This window comes from Episyrphus balteatus, chromosome 3, assembly GCF_945859705.1.
Source record: "Episyrphus balteatus chromosome 3, idEpiBalt1.1, whole genome shotgun sequence".
NCBI lineage: Eukaryota > Metazoa > Arthropoda > Insecta > Diptera > Syrphidae > Episyrphus > Episyrphus balteatus.
The window spans coordinates 23941407-23963906 of record NC_079136.1 but is presented as its reverse complement, the minus strand read 5'-3'; the positions used below and the strand labels follow the sequence as shown (position 1 = coordinate 23963906).

The 22500-nt window shown below is 29.8% G+C and overlaps 1 protein-coding gene across 1 annotated transcript; it reads left to right on the top strand.

Annotated features, from left to right (window-relative positions):
• Positions 1-3355: 3355 nt before the first annotated feature.
• On the top strand, positions 3356-8662 carry LOC129916083 (larval cuticle protein LCP-17-like). Its single transcript, XM_055995865.1, has 3 exons — positions 3356-3441; positions 3539-3705; positions 8374-8662. Exons 1-3 carry the CDS (start codon positions 3424-3426, stop codon positions 8591-8593), a joined length of 405 nt encoding a protein of 134 aa, XP_055851840.1. The 5' UTR covers positions 3356-3423; the 3' UTR covers positions 8594-8662.
• Positions 8663-22500: the final 13838 nt, after the last annotated feature.

Sequence of the window (22500 nt, the reverse complement as noted above, 5' to 3'; positions counted from 1 at the left end):
ATTATGGAATACGACTGACTTCGGATTTGAATTTAACACAACAATATTTTCCGAAAAGTCCATGAAGGTGGTCATTGATATTCAGGAAGGGAAAAATGTCAAATTTAAAAGATGTTACCATTAAAGGTGAGTCTAAATTTTTAATTCCAACTAATTTTATATGAAGTAATAATATTAACAAAATGAATTATGTATTGGGCACTGGTATCATATTAACCCCCACAGTATTCACTTTCTCCAAGAAAATATAAAATTTCATAACAAGATCATTTTAACGAATATCAACACCTAGATTCTATTCAACAATTCAAAAATGTTCTCACGTAAATAGCCGCGGGAAACAAATCGGGAATTAACCCTGTAATTATTATTATGAGTATGCACTTCGGTGATGAGACTGATATATCATATGTTACGGGATCACATTATAGTGTAACACTTTTGTTTCCCGCATACGATATAATTACACAACAAATACAATTACAAATAAACAAGACAAACAAAAGTGATGAACAACAACTATGACGACAACAAAGCCGATGACGTTAATAAACAAACAATGTAATGCAGACAAATCAAATACCTATTTGAGAAGTGTTAAAATAAAAACTTCTTCAATAGACAGTATACCTAATTATGTTTGCCACTACCATGACTAGATGTGAGATTAAAATCGGGTGAGAGCATCGATGATTTTTAAATAATACAAGCAAAATACAATAGCCCAAAAAATTAAGGGAACAAAAAAAATTGTAATTTTTTTTATTGATTTTCGACAGGCTGTATCTCAGTTAAAAATGATCGCATCATGACAAATCAAAAAGCATGTGAAAGTTACATTCTTCTAGTTTAAATAGGTTAATCGTTGGAACTGTTCAAAAACCAACATTTTCAAATTTTTTTTTGTTTTTACTTTTCTCATAAAAAAGTGGGAAAATTTTTTGTGATGAAATGATAATAATTTTAAGAAATGCTATTTATTTGGCTTTAAGATTATTTTTGTTTCAAAATTCTACGATTTTTTTTAGACTACAATATCAGTCCTCGAACCAAAAACCATACTTTTGACTTTGACTATCAATATCTCAACAACGGATCGCTCCACAGAAAATTTAAGGATAAATTTGAAAATTTCATTTAATTCTCTACAAAGAAAATAAGTTTGCTTTGTTAAAAAAAAAATGTTTTCGTACATTTGATATCAATTTAGAAAAGTTGATAGTTGATAGGCCTTTTTACACTTTTTTAGAAAATGTGCCGCTATTTCATAACTATGGGTGATAAGATTAAACTGAGGCTTAATTATTGAAGCTTAATAGAACTAAAATTAATTTGCAAAGTTTCAAACTTATTCATCGAACATTTTTTCTGTTGTAAGGGTTTGAATTTTTGAGATAATTTAAAACACCACATTTTGGCAGCTGTAAATGACTTACTTCTAATCATTTTTTTATGAGCAAAATCAAATTCTTTTGAGTTTATTTGAACATTTTATTAAGAAATACCGTTTAAATTTTCAAAAAATGGAAAAATATCCAAAAACGGTATGAATTTTTTTTTTCAAAATTTAAATTTTTTTGAAAACTTTTAATCATCACCAAGAGACAAAATTTTTGAGAAAAACAAAAACTGTCAGAGAATATCCCTTCCTAAAAGAAGAGCATTCAAAATAATTTTGTTCCAATTGAAACTTGCGATGACCTCTCTCATGATGGGCTGTCCCATGATAAGTTTTCCTAAGCACGTGCATAGGTTATATAGATGATCGAAAATCATCGTGATCAAAGAGAGAAAATAGTAGAACAAGTAAAAACTAAATCCTAGTAAATTAAGCTTCAGTTCGTCTCGTCTGTCCAAAATAGAGAGATTGAAAATGTTTAAAACAGTCAATTGCAAAAGCAAATTGTTTAACTGATTTTGCTCTATATCGCATGGAGTAGGTATTCAAATCGCAGAAACTGTAAGCTATCTTTTATTAAAACTTGAAGATATCAATATTTACCATATTTTAGCTGCTAGCTAAGTGTTATAAAAACTGTAACGTTACAACTAAAATTTAATAATACTCATGACTGACGTCTTTTAAGGTGATTTTTGTGGTCATACCAAGCTACTTATGTAAATGTAACTCGTTGTGTTATTGTAACTTACACCTTATGTGCGGAATTTGGTGGCCAAGGTAAGTTTTAGTTTACTTGTTTTTTTAGTTATGAGTTAGCTTTTGTTTTCTTGGCTCTTAAACTTTGTTTAAGAGTTAGCTACAGAAATTTGATAAACATTATGACGAGTTTAGTTTTGGTATAAAAAAAAAAAAATGGTTCGCCATTTTGAAGTTTCTTTACATTTCGATAAAAATACCTTTTTGCAAACTCAAAACAAAATTTAAAATTTAATTCATCGTCCTAAATCGATATTCTTAGTGCAAAGAGAAAAAACATAAATGTGCACTTTATTAACCTTTCAACTTTGTGTTTTTCAGTTATGACATATAAAGGGTAATCACTCTTAAAGTTGACAGATTCAAAATTTTAAAAAAATTATTCAAATCCAAATTGAGCATAGCCTAGAACTTCAAACAATTGTAATTGATGTAAGACAAATACATTAATTAACTTTGAATAATTAAAAAAAAGAATATAAATTCACACCTAACTGGTTTTTTGTTCATTACTAGGTTAATCACTTCAATCTTTTTCCAACACGACACAATGCTTATAAGTACAAATCAAAACTTCCAACCGTTTAACGTTTAATACAAGCTTCTGACATCTTCAAATCATAGGTATTAGTATATTTACAATACATACTATGCAATGCATATGAAATGAGTTCTAATCATCATGTTCTTTATAGATTTTATGAATTCTTGATTTCCTTGAATCAAACAAATGCCATATTTTTTCGTATTATAACTTTTCAACATTATAAAATATTAATTGATTTTGTTAATGAAAACCGCAAAAGAATGTAGCACGTGCACGAAAAATAGACATGATTATTTGGATCTACAACAATGGACATATTGAATAAACTTTAACAACATCTCCTGTGAGACATTCTTCGACGTCATAAACTAAATTCCACCAACACATAAATTTATTAGATCCATTTAAATGATTTTTTTCATTGAAGTATCTTATTTTGAAAGCTATGACTTCAAGACTCCGTCCGGGTGTTATTTTAAAACGATACCCAGTCATAGGTAAATTAAATTAAAGCTTGACCAAAACCCCCGAAAATATAACCAAAATTATCGACACCTGAACAAGGTAATAATAATAATAATGCCAATCATCTTAGATGGTGGTTTATAACTAAGCGCCAGTAACCAAGTGAAGCTTCAGTCTTTCTTCAAGCTTGATTCAATCAACTTCTTCATCTCGTGCGGTGTGAAATTCAAAAAAAAAAAAAAAATAATCAAAAATGACATCCATCAAGTTGGTGGGTTGGAATAAAAAAAAAAAAACAAATTTTAAACAAATTGCAGTGAATTTTATTAATTAATGATTATCTTTTTTATAAATTTCAAAAAATTTAGTTCGTCCTTGTTGTGTTTGTTTTGGGATGTGCTAATGCTCAATTTGGTTTACCAGATCTTAAATCAGTTGTGCAGCCATTTGCTAAACAACTTCTTGATGTTATGGTCCCGAAAATTTTACTTTTGGAATACAAAAATGTGCCTACAGAAGAAGGATATCGTTTTAAGTAAGTTAAAAAAAAAAAAAATCGAAGACAAGAACTTAAAAACAGTTAAAAAACAGACAAGTTATTTAAATTTTAAAATGGATTGTGGTTTCAATGCATCGATTCAATTGTTTTGTCGAAAACAAACAGGATTATACCTATGAACTTTAACATAAATATCAAACTTGAGATGCAAATTGGCATATTAAAGCCAAGCCTGTGATCTAGGTCCATTTGCACGAAACTTATTTATTTTGGTAATTACTGATTTAAATTTTTTTTTATTGAAATTACTTTTTGTTTTCAATTTGATTTTCTCCAAAAATATACTGATCATAGGATACGGATGAATAAGTTTCGTGCAAGTGGGCTTATAGAATGGGTTTTATTCACATGGATGGTTAGCCGGTAATAGAAATAGACATTACTGTCAAGTTACTCAGTCCCAAGAGAATATGCATCCTTTTTTTTTTAATAATAACCTTGAAATTGTGCATGCTTATCCGGTTACTTCTTCATAAATAAATCTTTAAAAGATCAGAATTATTGAATTTGGCACAATGTCTTCCTCTACAGAATTAAAAAGGAAGGAACATTTCAAATTGTATTTTAAGAATAAGTTATTTACCTATAAAAAAAATCGAAATAACACTTTTAGTGCCGGTTTGTTCGAAGTCGATTATCTTTTAATCAAGGATTATTCCATACAAAAATCCTTGGTTAAAAGATAATCGAGTGTCAACAAACCGGCCCTTAATGTTGGAATACACTTAAAAATTAAAAAAAAATGGATTCTGTACTATTATGGATGTAAAGCATTGTTTTGCTGATAAATTCGGATTTCGGATTTATTCAAAGTTATTTCTTCAACAGTTTAACAATTTTGAATGAAATCAACAGCAGAACTAGGAACCGCTCACAAATCTTATATTCCTCATACAATTTTGTTTGAAATTTGTAAACTGGTAACCTAATTTACTATTTTAAAATAAATAATAAATGAAAAGCACTGTGTGCTTTCTGGTGAGAAATAACAGAAAGTTTGGCTTGTCAAAGAATTGTTTTACATTCATAGAACTAAAAACAAAGACAAATTAAAGTTTAGACAAATTGAACAATAAAATAATCATTTTTACCAAAAACGAACAAAAAAATGTTTTTTCTCATAGTTTCTATAGCAAAAACCGAACGAAATTGAAATGGGACCACCAGCTTTTCAATACAAAAGACTTATCAAAATTGGTTCACTCAGTCCAAAGTTATGAGGTAACAAACATGAAAAAAAAAGGAAAAAATACAGAAGAATTGAATACCTCCTCCTTTTTGGAAGTCGGTAAAAATGCTTCTGAACCGAAAAAAATATTTTACAGAATTTATGTTAATAGAAGTTGTTACATATTCTAGTGCAACTCTTCTAAAAGTTTTTTAGTTATATAATTTATTTTCTGTTCACATAAAACATAAATCATTGTATCTGAACAGAAATATACATACGTTTAAAAGATCGATACTAATTTTGAACAACAGTTTATAAAGCAAAGGTGGTCCCTATGGCGTATGCGTAACCTTTTTTTCGCTTTAAAAACTGAACAAAGTTAATACCTACAAAATTTGTATCGCTGAATCCTCTGCAGAAAAAGTATAAGTATATCATAAAAGCCTCTTTGCACTTCTTTCTAATATTTTCTAAATTCACTATAGTAACCAATTTTTGGAAAGTTCAAATGAAAAGAAATTTGTTTGTTAAAAAAGTGTAGCTATGGGAATTTATTGTTTTTTTTTTCCCAAGTCTAAAGTTTCTGAAGCTTCATTTTTGTAGTTTTCCATTCGAACAAAAAAAAAAAAACTATCACAAAATGTGTTTAAAAATACAAATTTTTGTAATGATTTCTTTTTGCTCTGTAAAAAATAACAAATACCTATACAACTTATACAACACACTCTTCACAGATAAAGGATTATTAATAATAATAAATAGATGTTTTAAAACTCCTACGTAAATCGGAGAATGGATACGGTCAGTTACAGTCTTTTGTAAAAAAATTTCTATAAAATCTTGTTTTTGAAAGCATTACCTTGATCTGATAAAATTGTTTGACATTATGCAAAAATGTGACTTATAACAGTAATAGTGATCCTCTCATTACAGATTAATTTTGAGTTATTTGATTAAAAATGTTGTTGTTTTTGTTGATTTTATCATGCTGTTAGACATTGAAGTAAAATTGAAGCTTTGAGTATGAGAAGAGGTTAAGTGACATTTTTCTAGTTTTGAGTAATCGTCGTTTAAAGTTTTTGATTAATAACTGTATTAAAATGAGAGATTTAGAAAAATCTAAGGCTAACTTCTTAACTTAGGACACTAAATGAATGGCAACAATACCAACATTTAAGTTGTCTCTTGAACCCTTCATTCAGTAGAAGCAAAAAAAATTCGAAAATGTCACTTAACCCCTACTCATTCTCAACGCTTCAATTATTTTCTAATATGTTTTTAAAAACTGCATAAATAAAAATCAAATATTCAACCTAAAGGGCATTTTTTTAGGCTCTGAGCTCAAATCCAGCCTAACCACTTTTTTTACTTGCGATATAGGTACTATAGGGCAAGTTTAGGATTCGTAAAAAAAATCGAACTCGAGATAACAATTTAACATGACATTACGATGATGGAGAATGCCAAAAAAGTGGGTCCGGCAATTCTGTCTGTCTGTCTGTCTGTCTGTCTGTCTGTCTGTCTGTCTGTCTGTCTGTCTGTCTGTCTGTCTGTCTGTCTGTCTGTCTGTCTGTCTGTCTGTCTGTCTGTCCGTCTGTCTCTATCTGGAGCTGCAGCCTAAACGAGTGAAGTGATTTTCTTCAAACTTGGTAGTTAGCAGTTTTTGGTGATTCCCTAGAGGGAAAATTGAAATTTTTTTTTTATGACCAAAACTAACGGTACCTGCCATATAACGGAAATAGAAAAGTTAATTTTTTTCAAAAACGGCTCTAACGATTTTGATTAAAATTTTTGTGTGTAATACTACACATAAGGGCCAACTTTTTAAATAAAAAAAATATTTTTTGTACCGTTATTAACGGTACCTGTCATAGAACGGTTTTTTTCTATTCTGAATATCTCGTACAAAATTAACCCGATTTAAATGAAAATTTTTATACAAAAGTGTGTAAGTAAAGAAAATATTAAAATTTTAGAAAATTTTCAAAAAACGCATTTTTGTTTTTTTAAAAAATATTTCAAAATTTTTTTTTGAAAAATCAATTTTTTGAAAACGGATTAATGAAAAATTTTGAAATTTAGTTTTTATGTGTAAATTAATTATTTCTTCAAAATGGCATACCAACTTTTTTTTTGAAAAATGTTAAAAAATTTTATATATAAAAAATTATTTTTTTAAAAAACGGCTCCTACAATTTTCAAAATTTTTTTTCTAAAAATACCTTTTTATACGAGAAATAAAATGGCATATTTGTTTTTTTTTTTTTTTAAGATATTTTAAAACGGAGTTTTATTAATTATAAAAACAGATTTAATTTTTTTATACTACTTATGAAATTTCTTCAAAATATCGAATTTTAAATTTCTTGAATAAAAGGCTTTAACATTATAGTTACTTTAAGCATAAGAGCAAGTAGGTGCGACCCCAGTCGTGCAATTTATTTTATTTCAAGGCCACTGCCGAGTTTCCATACTTTTCACTGTCGTAGAAAGTGTATCTTTTTGTTACCGACATGGCAGAAATTAATACATAGGTCCACCCAATTTTTGCAAGTTTATTAACCACACACAAAGGGTCCCTTTGCCTTTGTTCTTTATTGTGAGCTCATCGCTATATAAAATGTATTTATGTAAAATATTAAACATTTAGCAAAAATTTTGTTATTTATCTCAAAAACTCCAAATTTTGATCAATCTGACATAAATTAGGTAAACAATAATGCTTAGGTAAATCCTTAAAATTAATTTCAATCGCTATGAATTTAATTTATTCACTCAAAAAAATTCTGGTCATGGGCAAACCTTTCTTATTTTAATGACTATATATTTTTTAATCTTGTCAAATGAAGATCAGATTTTATTTTATTTAATTTATGGTAGACGAACTGCTTTAATTTAAATATAAATATTAAGCTGATGATCATTGAAATGTGAAAAGTAAAAGTGAAACCATGACCCATCCTCATTTCGATTCCTAAACCTGGTTTCTGCTTTAAACAAAAAGGCTCCATATTTATTGTCTTGGTTTTTTGTTTCCCTTAAAAAAATTTTAGTAAGTCGATTGTGATACGAGGATGGCCGAAACGCGTCATCAGTAAAAATTTAAAATTAAACAAGACTATAAGGTGTTTTATCGACTTTTTTATCAATTTATAAACAGTCTTGTTGGCCGAACCTCTTTATTTTAATAGCACTTAATTCCGTTTTAAAAAATGGAAAATTTTTAGCTATGCTAGCAAATTATCGAAACTCTATATAAACTAAGACCCGTTTGCTGAATCGCAACTTAAGCATTTACGTTCTACATAAATCCTTATGTGACAGTTTACGCAGTGGAAAAAGTAGGGAATAAAAGTTTATGTTCAACATAAATTATTTAAGTTTCGATTCAGCAAATGACCCTAAATAACTTGTTATTTATTAAAATCGATCAATAATTTGTTTTATACTTTTGCTCTTTAATTTTTATTTAGCTACAAAACATCAGATGGCTCCTACCGCGAAGAAGTTGGTATGCTCATGAATCCAGGTACCGAACAAGAGGAACTTGTCGTCATGGGAGCATACAGTTACACAGATGGAGATATCGAAACAACTACCATGTACACAGCTGACAAAAATGGATACAGACCAAGAGTATCGCTGAAAAACCGTGGAGTATCACCAAAGCTTCTTCAATCATTGTCTGGTTAAACCTAAGTTATTTATAAAATTTAATTGATGTTAATTTTTTACCGAGAATAAAAGAATTTTGTTATAAAAAAAGCCTAATTAATTTGACATTTTTATTGTTTAAATTAACTTCCTGTACCTAGAAAATAGAAGGCCCAACCTAAGCTACCATATCACACAAGATATATGATAATGGTAATCTTTGATTTATTGACTTGGAACAAGTTTAGCTATCTACTTGTTTTATCATTAAAATAGCAATAAAAAAGCATATCATTTAAATTCTATGTTTTATTTGATTGTTCAAGGTCGGAACATATTTTTATTAAAAACACTATTCTGGACACCTAAGCATCTTAAACATCAAACTAGTTGTTGATATTATAGAATTCCGGAAAGGTTAGTTGTATTGTCAGTCAAGACGTTATAATACCGGCTTAAACTAACTTGAGCAGCTGTTTTACTATCATGACATCTTAAGAATAGATACAAGTTTTAGTTCGTATTCCCAGAATTGGGTGACATAATATTCTGCATTAAACTTCCTGTATCTAAACGTGTCTTAGAATAAATATGCATTAATTTACATCTATTTAATTTACTGCAAAATGCAAAATTGAATATATTTAAAGAATTCCAAAAACTGTGTCAGTTTCAGGTTTCTTACTGACGTAAAATTTGAGAGTAGAAATGTCAAATTCTGAACAAAAATGTAAATCGGTTATACTTTTACTCCTACGCTTTTTTTATTGACCAAGGCAAGAGAATAAGGTAGGAACACATTAATACTTTTAAGGTATTACCGATTGAAGAGGGGAACTAAAATAATCAATTCACAAGTCGAGTCGAATATATGTACATAATTCAGATAAATTTTCGGGGTTAAACTATTAAATACATATATTAAAATGATAAAGAAAAGGGAGCAGTTAAACTAAACTTAGAGCCTATTTTCGGGTAAAATTAGAGCTGATATTGTTTTTTATGTGATTTTATATTTCTTTCCATTAAATTTGACCATGGTCTTTTGTCAAATCTTAAATAAATACATAAAACATAAGAATTAAGGCATTTCTTAGAATATGAACAATGAAATATTGGTTTTTTACGTTTATAATTACTAACTTCCTGTTATTAGCTCTAAGCAAGTAGAAAAAGAATTTAATTTAATATAACTTAACACTATACGAGTTTGAAGCGAATTTTAATATATCAAGGGGCACGGTAGTTCCCAGCCAAGTTCTCCAGCAACTTTGGCACTACACCCTTATTTACAGGAAACAACTCAGGCCATTTTCGACCCCCCTCTAACTTCCACACCAAAGATGCTAGAAATTTCAAACTCGCTACATTTATTGAGCTTGTCAAAACCAAACTCCTCACAAAATTTCAGCCTTTTACGATGAGTAGTTTCTGAGATATAGGGCTTCAAAAATCGCAAAAACCGTAACTGACTGACTGACTGACTCACTCACTCACTCACTCACTCACTGACAGATCATAAAAATTATGGAGAACTTCCCGTTAACGTAGAAACTTGAAATTTTACACAGTGATAGGGCTTGTGGTGTATACAAAGGGAAAAATCGAAAATTTGAGGTTTTCAATTCAGGGGGCGTGGCAACCACCCATTTCCGCTGAATTTTCATCAATTGTTATAGAACACTTCTGATTTTATCGTAGAATCTTGAAATTTGGTTGAATGGTAGAGATGGTATTATTATTTAAAATTTGAGAACTTTAGCCAGGGGGCATGGCAACCGCCCATTTTGACTGAATTTTTATCAAATATAAAGATTTTCAATTCTACAGCCATATCTTGCAAAAAGTAGTGAAATCACTACAAAAACATTACTGTTAAAAAAGAGCCAAGTTCTCCTATGTTGAAATTATGCTGGCACAAAAAGTACTGAGATGTAAAAGTGTACCAAGTTCTAAAGTTTGGGTTCAAATTCGTATCAATAAAATTTTGATTGTTTACTTGGCAATTATTGAAATAACTTTAAAAATCGGTAATTAAAAGAAAAATTGTCAAGAGAACAATCAACATCTTATTTATACGAATTTGAACCCAAACTTAAGAACTTGGTACACTTTTACATCTCAGTACTTTTTGTGCCAGCATAATTTCAACATAAAAGAACTTGGCTCCTTTTTTAACAGTAATGTTTTTGTTGTGATTTTTATTTCATGGAATATGCTCTATAGATAAAAAAATAATAATATCTATTTGCTGGCTATCAATAAACCGTACGTTTTAAATCGTCTGCAAAGAGTAAGTTCAGGCATTTAATATGTATCGCGCCATTAAAATAGTGGAAAATGGTGGAAATGGTCCACTGGGCTACTTCGGGTTCGACGGATTTAACTTTTCAACTTGAACTCGACTTGAAGTTTAAGATAAGGTTTCATTTTCGTATGTTTCCATACATGCAGTTAGGCTGCTATTTATTCCATCAATTTTTTTTTTTAGAGTTGAACGAAAAATTTTCTGAAAGAATGGTTTCATGAAGAATGTTGAGAAGGCATCAAACTATTTTATGTCACATCACAAGGACGGAAATATTAGCAACGAATTCAGTATCGAGTATAGTCAGAGCCAAACAACAATTCAAGGATTAATATATTCCCGTAACGAACTAATTGTCAAACCTTCGAAAATTATTTTTTTTTACAAAATATTGCTGGTGTTTTTTTTAAAATGAATATTCGATATAGAAAACAGGATTGCCATATATGCTAGATTCCACATTTTGAGAAGACCCAACTAAAGCGTTTAGAGGATGAAGGTTTTTATTGATATTTAAAACAGTTTGAGCAACCAGCGCATACAATTTTACCTTTTAACATGAAAAAGAAAATGAATTTTCACTCCATTATACTGTACACCAATTTACTCAAATTTTCTGTATTTTTTTTTTTTACTTAACATGATAATTTTATTGAGTGTCCTATTTTGTGCGAAATTTTTTAAACATCACCAAACAAGTTAAAATTAGTGTTTTTTTTAGTTTTATACGCTGTTATCAAATAAAGATAATTAAAAAACACATATGTCTCACAAAACAATTAGTCCATCTTAACTCATTCTAAATTAAATTAATTATATTGCAGTGCAAAAACTGGATAAGTAAAGAATAATTGAATGTGTTAAAGTCAGTTTTATGATTAATATTTGGGGCAAACAGAATAATAATTGGGCGAGTTTATTTGAAATTTGTTCAAGTTTATTAAGACAATTAAAGATACTAATAGTCCAATAAATGAAGCTAAAAAAAAGGGGGTTACCCTACAAAAGGTCCGGTAGTTCTAAATTTTTGATATATTGTTAGGTATGGTTAGTAGATAGAAATACCAAATTTCCACAACCACGCCCCCTCCGCCCCCTTCAGCATCACCGAAAAACCATAGAAATCTGGCACTTTTTTCACATTTATGCCCATAACTTTCTTCTGGTGCATTTTATTGAAAAAAAGTTGTTGGTAGACTTGTAGAAAACATAATTTCCTACGAAAATGACCTTGGTAGTATTTTTATACAACCAAAGACAACGAAGTTATGAAGCTTCCAAAAACATGTAAAATTTCGGATTTTGCAATATTTTCAGTTTCTTGTCACTTAACAGTGCTATAACTCTTTAACAATTGACTTTTACGCAAAAGTCTTCATAATCAATCTTATAGACAATTTAATTACCTAAAATAAAATGTGACCCACTTTGGTTTTGTGAATCAAATAACCGAGTTAGGGCTAAAATAGTAAAAAAATATTTTTGATAGTTTTCGAAAATTTGTTAATTATCCTTTAAATGAAGGATTTGTATCCCACAAAAAGTCGGGTGGTTCTTATTCTATATTTAATCAGGTTCTAATGGTAGATTGAAAAAAAAATTCATAGCCACGCCCCCTCCGCCCCCTTAACCATACCCCAAAAACCAATTCTGCATTTTTTCAGTTTTATGCCCATAGCTTCCTTCTGGTCATTTAAATGTGAAAAATTAATGTGCAAAATTGTAGAACACAAAATTTTCTACAACTTGCACATCCAATATCCACCAAACTAAGAATTAAAAAAAAAAGTTACAATTTCCTATTTTCTTTATTTTCAGTTTCTTACCTGTTTACGGCGCTATAACTTCCTAATTTTTAATTTTTAGCCAAAAATCCTTTTGTAGGGAATTCATTTTCATGAATACAATTTTATTCTTTTGTTAAGAACCAGGTAATAAATAGTAAGTATTTTTATTTAATAAAAGTCATATTTCTTAATAACCTAGTTTAATATCTCATGCGCTTATAAAGCGGTGGGCTATGAGTGGACGAAGGTAAAAGAATTGAGTTATGAAGGGCAGGGGTAGCAGGTGGGGAAATATAGAAGTAATAGGTGGAGTTGAAGATGGTGAATTAAGCTTCTCTGCAGCTTCAAGAACAGAGGGGTTTTTGAAACATTTTGCAAAATTTGTTTTTTTCCGAAAACAAAGATGTTTGAGGTGGTGTCACATTCACTTATGGCATGAATGAGTAAGAGGTTCTCCATAGAATTGAATGTGAAAAATGAGAATTCATCAGATAAATTGATCCTCCCAGGTTTTCGAAGGTACACGTTCTCGGCCCTAGGTATAGTAAGTCGATGTCTTCCTCAAAAATCTTTGAAGCTCTATGGTACTTGCTTTAGATACTAATTCTGGCGCAACTAGAAGAAAGCATCCGTACGTTCGAGTTGAATCAGGGGTGGTTGTGGTTGCATGATAGTAGAAACTTAAAGTAGCTGCGCCTCGTAGTGGTTTGATGAAAAGCCAAGGGATGTAATCATATCAATGAGAAGCTTAGGACCTTCCTATACATATACACTTATTCTTGTTAGAAGGGTGAAAGGAAGGATCGGGGACGAGCAGCAGCTATAACAGCATGGGATAAGGCCAAACATTTCCTTTTCCATTTATCCAAAGGGCCACTCTTATTCTTCAGTATTAAAGTTTCAAAAAATAAAGGATGGGTAGGGGTACTCATCTGTATTGTAAACTTTAGACCGAATGACTTCCAAAACTGTGCCTGCAGCTGCTTTGATAGTTGTATTCTTAGGCAAACAGAATTTGACTGTTCTATTATCCATTTTATAATCACCCGTATTGTGATTTACAACTCGTCGCCCTAGTATTGGAGTGCCGTATACGCCAAATTGCATTTTTTGAACTAGGTATGCAGTCGTATGTTTTCGAAGTTGCTCTTTTCAAATCTGCTATCCGTTTTTTTCTATCTTTTTTCGTTGCCGAGATATTCACTATTGTTTTGACAAAAACAAGAAATTTTGGCATTTACGTCAAATTTTTCATGCAATGCAAGAAAATTTTGAGAATTGTTTTGACGTACGTTATGTTTTTCTTTGACGTACGTGTATATGAATAAAAGAAACTTCTGATTTTCATGGCGTATACGGCAAACTCATTTTGGACAAAAATTTAAATATTTTGAAAACAAAACGAATTGCAGATGTCCAATAGCATGTATTTATATACATTTTAATTATATATCATACTAAAATATCAAAAAATACGAGCGGTTAGTTCTTTCGCAATTATCTTCCGAACATTTAAATGCGATTTCCCAAAAATGTAAAAATGGCGTATACGGCACTTCAATACTAGGGCGACGAACTGTCAATCGATTGTTGATAAATACTGAAATTTGGGATTTTTAAACCAAAATTATAGGAAAACTGGTCAACTGGAATTTTGTAATTAGATTTCTTTATAACGACTAGGACCATTCTCTGCTTTCAAAACTATTTTAAATTAAGCAATAAGATATTAAAATTAAATTAAAGCAATAAGATATTAAAATTAAATTGTATCAACTACCGGTGGTCCTTATTTTACTCTTTTTCGAAAATTGAGTGCGACGCACCCTAGATTGGTTCCAACTTCCAAATCAGGAAAAAAAAATATCCTATTTTTTTCAAATATTTATCTCTGACCCTTCCTGGCCCTATTTTGATAATAAGTTACTATAGCAAGGGCGATATTCTGTGTCCAGTGTTGGGTAAATGGCGGATTTTTGATATAAACTTCTTAATTAAATATGGTCAGGAAGGGTTAGGAATAAAACTTTGAAAAAAATTAGGGCTTTTTTTTCCTGCTTTGGAACCATTCTAGGGGGCGTCCCCAATTTTTTGTTCCTAGGGACCACCCTATTGTATATAGCAGTAAAGCTGAACCTCCTTCAATCGTACTTGTCAACTCATCAACTCATATATGAAACTTCATAAACTTCATGAAACTAATGAAAAAATGCAGAATTGGTTTTTGGAGTATGGTTAAGGGGGCGGAGGGGGCGTGGCTATGATTTTTTTTTTCAATCTACCATTAAAACCTGATTAAATATAAAATAAGAACCACCCGACCTTATGTGGGATACAAATTATTCATTTAATGGATAATTCAAAAAGTGTCGAAAACTATCAAAAATACTTTTTTACTATTTTAGCCCTAACTCGGTTATTTGATTCACAAAATCAAAGTGGGTCACATTTTATTTTAGGTAATTAAATTGTCTATAAAAGTCAATTGTTAAAGAGTTATAGCACTGTTAAGTGACAAGAAACTGAAAATATTGCAAAATCCGAAATTTTACATGTTTTTGGAAGCTTCATAACTTCGTTGTCTTTGGTTGTATAAAAATAATACCAAGGTCATTTTCGTAGGAAATTATGTTTTCTACAAGTCTACCAACAACTTTTTTTAAATAAAATGCACCAGAAGAAAGTTATGGGCATAAAGGTGAAAAAAGTGCCAGATTTCTATGGTTTTTCGGTGATGCTGAAGGGGGCGGAGGGGGCGTTTTTGTGGAAATTTGGTTTTTCTATCTACTAACCATACCTAACAACATATCAAAAATTTAGAACTACCGGACCTTTTGTAGGGTAAAACTCCTTTATTTACTGGACTATAAATAGTCCAAGATCCCAGGGCCGCCAGACATTACTTATTTTCTCAAGAAAAAAATGTATGGAATTACGTAGTGCTAGGACATACTATTAGTGAATGGATACTGGCTATCTTGTGCCGACGGCCATTTTACCACTAACAGGTGCTAAAGGTACGAAAAATACGTAGTTAGATTTCTTATTTTCTCAAGGCTGATTTTTATATATGATACTCAGGGAACTAATACATTAATTTTTGTAAGCTGCCAGACCCGTCGGATGGGCCTAACACCTTGCCAGACACGCATAATAGGAATCAGGAAAGTTAGATTTTATTATATGGGGGTCTGGGAAAAAATTTATAAAATATTTTGACTTCAGGACTCGAAAGAGTATCAAGACACGCGTCGAAAACCACATTTTGCACAATCGCATCCAGAGTCATTTGGCCGCCATTTTGTTTTTTTAATAAAAATTGCAATTTTTCACATAACTCACGTATTTTTGAATCTACAGAAAAAAAATGTATTGCAAACTTGAAGATAATTTAATTTACTACAATATATGTTAAATTACTTTTTTCGATTATACCTTCGGTTTAAGAGTTAGGGTGGTTTTTTTTTTAAACCATATTTTCGTCATATCACATTTATTTGAGCTTTTTTGAAAATTAACTTGAAGTAAAAGTTGTAGATCTTTTTATTACCTTCAATTATTACATTAACGGTTTTTCGATTTGACAGTCCGTTTTTGATCTGCAGGAAAAAAACTTCAAAAAGCTTCCAATTTTTTAATATAGGAAAAATGTTCTAGTACAGGGTAATTTGCATTAGATATAACAACAACCTAGGCGTGTAGGTTGCACTCAGACAAGAAAAAATCGTATAACTAACACTGCCAGAAGACCCATTAGATTTTATTAATAACAAATCTACCAGTGCGTGTCTGGTAAGGTGTCAGGCCTATCCCATGGTCTGGCAGCTAACAAAATAATTTTATTGAATTAGTTCCCTGAGTATCATGTATAAAAATGAAGCTTGAGAAAATAAGTAAAGTTAAACTATTTTTTTCAAAGCTTTAAGGTGTCTGGCAAAAAAAATGGCTGTCGGAATGGGTCTGGCAGTGTTAGTTATACGATTTTTTCTTGTCTGAGTGCAACCTACACGCCTAGGTTGTTGTTATATCTAATGCAAATTACCCTGTACTAGAACATTTTTCCTATATTAAAAAATTGGAACCTTTTTGAAGTTTTTTTCCTGCAGATCAAAAACGGACTGTCAAATCGAAAAACCGTTAATGTAATAATTGAAGGTAATAAAAAGATCTACAACTTTTACTTCAAGTTAATTTTCAAAAAAGCTCAAATAAATGAGATATGACGAAAATATGGTTTCAAAAAAAAACCACCCTAACTCTTAAACCGAAGGTATAATCGAAAAAAGTAATTTAACATATATTGTAGTAAATTAAATTATCTTCAAGTTTGCAATACATTTTTTTTCTGTAGATTCAAAAATACGTGAGTTATGTGAAAAATTGCAATTTTTATTAAAAAAACAAAATGGCGGCCAAATGACTCTGGATGCGATTGTGCAAAATGTGGTTTTCGACGCGTGTCTTGATACTCTTTCGAGTCCTGAAGTCAAAATATTTTATAAATTTTTTCCCAGACCCCCATATAATAAAATCTAACTTTCCTGATTCCTATTATGCGTGTCTGGCAAGGTGTTAGGCCCATCCGACGGGTCTGGCAGCTTACAAAAATTAATGTATTAGTTCCCTGAGTATCATATATAAAAATCAGCCTTGAGAAAATAAGAAATCTAACTACGTATTTTTCGTACCTTTAGCACCTGTTAGTGGTAAAATGGCCGTCGGCACAAGATAGCCAGTATCCATTCACTAATAGTATGTCCTAGCACTACGTAATTCCATACATTTTTTTCTTGAGAAAATAAGTAATGTCTGGCGGCCCTGGGATCTTGCTCTAAAAGAGGCATTAACAAAATGTAGGTATCTTTAACACTGTCTTTTTTGTCCTGGGTCAAGATTTTGAATTTAAGCACAAAATGAATTGAATTAAAGCCTTTTTATTCAGCATGATTCATTTAAAAACATAATGTTTGTTATTAAGAGGTCATGATAATAATTTTAACAATTGTAAAAATTAAAAACAACTTTATAAATGACAAGTTATAATTATTTTATCATATAAACATATAATTGAAGAAATTATTATGTGAAAAATGCATTCATTCATTAACTTTTTTTTAAATTACCTACTCATTTTTCATGTTCTATAGATTGTTAAAATAATTATATTAATTTGTAATTATAAATATTTCTCAAACCTGGTCCTGGGTTAACTTTTTCAGCTAGTATAGTTTAAAAGTTATTTCAATCAACTTTTTTGTCAAATTAGATCGTAAAGTTTTATGGCTTTTACCTTTAATTTAAATAATGAATTGTTATTTAATTCTTAGGCCGAAATATGACGCTCAAAATAAAGTAGCATTCCAAGATGTTTTGGAACTTTCGTTTGTTCTATTTTAACTGTAAATATCAGAACAAGCAAACGGATTAAACAACAAGAACAAGAAATTTAACTTTTAACATTGTTTTAATGGATATTGAATAATATATTTTGTGGTTAGTATTTATTATATCAAATGAATAAATTTAATTTCTATTCCAGCTTATTGGTATTTGTTTGAAATGCATAAATAAAGAACTAACGCTAGTTTGATAAAAAAAAAAGAAAAAATAATCATTTGTTTTTCAATAAGTGACCGACACTATTTCTTTTCCATAAAAAATACATTTTTTGTTTATGGTAGAAAATTCAGATTAGATTATAGTTTTGCGGTTTCTGTGGTCGGAAATTTATAGATGAGTTATGTTTTGAGCATAAAAAATACTATTGATAAAATTTCTAGGTTTTGATTGTTTTACTCAACTTTCTAAAAAAAAAAATTATTTACATTTTAAAAGGAAATTTTAGTAGCAAGTTTAAGTTGCAAATAAATAAATGTTTAAATATCATTAGTAAAAATCATTTGGTCAAGAAAACTGAGCAAAATTACGTATTTTAAATTCTAACGAAACGAAAAGTTCCCAAATAAAAAGAAATTATGACGGCAAAGTAATGACCAGTTGGTATCATAAGCCATATAAGTCAATAGCTTCAAAATAATACTCGGTACATCTCATTAAACTTAAATTAAATATAGGGTTTAAAACTTCATTCGAAAAGTATTTAGGTACTTTAAGCCATAAGTCTTTGTGGAGTAGTTATTTAATGAAAATAAACTTAAAATAACCATCCAATTAAAAAAATTGATATACTTTTACTTATTTTACCTCAAGTCACTTTTAAAGCGGATTTAAAGGTTTTGATAAAAAAAAAAAAAGTTAACAGCTGCAATAAAAATTCTTTAAATGAAATTTAAAATATTATATTTTTTCAACCCTGATTAACTGAGCCTGTCTTGGAACGGATTTCTTGATATCGCATTTTCTCGTAAACGAATCAACCGGTTTCAAGTATTTTTTTTTTTGTACAGAACGCGTTTGAGTAGCCGTAACATCAAAATTTTTTAAAACTCTATTATTTTATGAAAAATCAGTTTTAAAATGTACATGTACCTAAGCAAAAAAAAATTAAAAAAAAATTAAATTGTACTAAATTAATCGCTCTAAAAATGCTATAATAATTTTAAAAAAATAACTACTTCTTTTTTAATGGGGGGAGAGGGGGGGGGGGGGGTAAATAAACTCAATCCTAAAGTTTTTTTTTTAGTTTATAAAAAATATTTTTACTTCCTAGTACCTAGCTAAATTATCGAAGAACAAACAATGACAACATTCCCCAAGATAAACTTCTCAACCCTGGAAAAACAAACAAAACAAATAAAATAGTTGTTAAATTAATATCTTCAATTACCAATTACCAGAATTACATACATATTTGGGTTTTTTTAACAAAAAGAATAAAATGAACTTCCCTTTCAACTTGAAACAATGCGGATTAAGCTATTCCATTAAGCTAATTTTCATCAATGGATATTAAAAGGCCCCAAAGTTGTTAACTTTTTTAATAAAATGCTGACATCATACTAATTGTGGTTCTTTTGCCGGCTATTAAATACTTTAGGGATAAAATTATTCATTTTTGCCTTAATGTTAGATAATGTAACTTGCTGAATCATTCTTGAAGTCGTAGACCTGTCTAAATGAAAAGTTAAAGTTCAACGAGCATTTCAAAACGTGAAACATAAATGGAAAACCTTTAACAAATTAATGTAAATGAATGTAGTTGTCAAATCGACCATAGAACTATCGTCGTCGTCACTATGAATTTTATGTGCTGGACTAGACAGTAAGAAGGTTTTTTCTTTAGTTGGGATAGCTCTGGTAAAAAAGTTAAGCACCTTATTGCGACGGATTTGTTATTGACCACGCAGCTGGCATCATTACTACCAACGACTCTTTTGACTACATTGTTGACTTAAAATATCACAATTTATTGAAAAGCAAAAAAATCCTAAGTTTAAAACATCAACTTCAAGTCATCATCCTCCTCATTCTGTTGAAATAAAACATACAAATCAAAACATAATTAATAAATCTCATGAAAAAAAAAACACTCATGAATCGAATGAGACATCATGTGTATTATTTTTGTTAGCCACCATTAGGAACTGAATGTCCGCACACTTAACTTGAACACCGCACAAAAAGCCTATTATGATTAATTGTTGATATTTTTTGAGGTCAACTTGTATGCTGCTAACAGATTTAACATTATTTGCATAATTTTGCTGATGGCAAAGTCAAAAATAGAGGTGTTGTAGGTACTTCTAATTTACGTTTTGTTCCTCAACGAACAAAAGGCTAATCTGACGAATCAATTAATGATCTCATACTCATAGATTGCATTTTTGACAATCATGAGACATGATTGGGAGTTTTTGGAATTTTTAAATAATACTAATCGGTCTTTTGTTAACTTTACTTTTAATAGAGCACTTGTAAAGGTAATTTATAGATTCGTAATAATCTCGCTTATAATCACAGGTGGAAATAAAATTCTATTCTATTCAAATTCAAATAAACTTAACCAGTTAAAGGTTTCGGCTATTTTTAAACAAGAATTCAAGTTTTATTGGATCTTTATTCTGTTTTCTTAATATGTACTAAAAAAAAAAAGGTATAAGACTTAAAATCTTCATCGATATATCTCCACCTATAAAACCAGTTGATCCAACTTAGCTTGTTTCTTTATTTTATTTAGTTTAGTGTTTTTTTTTTTTCTTTCACAAAACAATACATTTTTTTTTTCTTTCCGGTTCCATAAAAGTTTTTATGTAGCCCAAAGGGACATTGTTAGAGCAGGTGTAACACATAAAAAAAAAGTTGAATGAAAAAGTAAGGCGAAATCCATTGTTTAGATTATAAGGAAGTGAATGAGTTAACCCGGTTTATCCCAAGAGATAAGAAACTCTTTGGCAATTTATGTGATAAATAGTTCTTTTGAACTTTTCAATAGATTGAAAATGGAAAGTGAATTCTTAGGATCAGCTTTCTACCTGCACCTACATCAAATAAATTGAGTTTTTTGTTTGGATTTTTTTTTAAATTCAGTCAAATGGAAACTGTATATAAGTTCTCGTCCTTCGCTTCCAAGTTGTTAAAAGTTGGTAGAAATAAAACCGATTCGTGCATGTCAAAGGAGTCTTGTCTTAATTCTTTAGCAGTTAACAGAGAAAGATCCTTTTGAAAGGATAACAAAATTAATCTCATTTTCTTTATTGTGCCTCCACAGGTTTTTGGCTTATTTCAATCCAAGATTAGAATACAGGAAAACAAATTATTTATTCCAACGAAAAAAGCCTACAGAAGACGTGTAGCTTTTCTAACGGTTTTCGAAGAAATTGTGCTGAATGTCTTGCATATATTTTGGTTCAATAATAAAATAGCAACTAAAAATTGGAACCGGAAACAAGCACAAAATTTGAAAAAAATAAAACATTGCATATTTTAAGGAACTATAAAAAATACTATCGATACAGAGGTGTCAACTTCGAACAGCATAAAAGTTAGTTTACATAAAGTGTAAAAGTTATAGTAGTAGTTTATGACTAAAGCGGATATAAAAGAAAGTGCTGACATACCTAAACCATTAAATTTATGTTGGGGAAAATAAAAAGAAGGAGAAAAAATGAAAGGTACCTAAATATATTTTTTTTTTTTTCAAGAAATTAAAATCAATTTTTAATTGAATTTTGCAATGAGATAATAAATCGTATTCATAAACACCTTTTAATATGCTTTTAAGAAAAACTGAAGCTCATTTTATATAAATTGCATCGAATAAACAAAAGGTTAAGTTAAAAAATAAAATCATCATAACTATAAAGAGTTAGCTATTTACCAAAATTCAAAACTGTTTTATTTTAACCCCTTGTAACTCAAGATCGTAAATTTCAAAGTTAATAATGTCAATCGATTGGCCTATAACAAAACATGTGTTTTTTAAAAATTCGATAAATTCATTATTTACTTAAGTTACATATTTCGATATATGTAGGTATAGGGAGCAAAAAAAAAGTTTAAAATTTATTTTTATATAAAAATGCAAAAATTCAAGCAAAAAACTATCTAATATTTATTTTTAGGCACTTTCCTAAAATCCAAAAATAAAACCCCGTTGGTTTATCCAGAAAAACTATTTTTTCTGAATTTCGTAGTTTTTACACATATTTGCTTATTTTCAAAAAAGGCAACTTTCAACATTAACTGCCAATTAAAAACTATTGGTGCCAATACTTAGAAATATGGCGTTCTATTTCGACAGAGCAATACCTACTTAATACAGCTTTGTGTGATCTTTTTCGGTTTGTTACAGAAATGTCACATGGGGCCAGTATTGCCAGGACCGGCTATTTATAGCCAAACCGGCTCCTTCAAGTTTTCCCCGGCTCCTTCAAATTCTGATTTCCGATTTA

Bases quoted from the DNA above. Each gene is read 5' to 3' on its own strand.
- LOC129916083 (XM_055995865.1), top strand. The intron at 3,706-8,373 runs GTAAGTTAAAAA...ATTTTTATTTAG, and splicing joins GAAGAAGGATATCGTTTTAA to CTACAAAACATCAGATGGCT.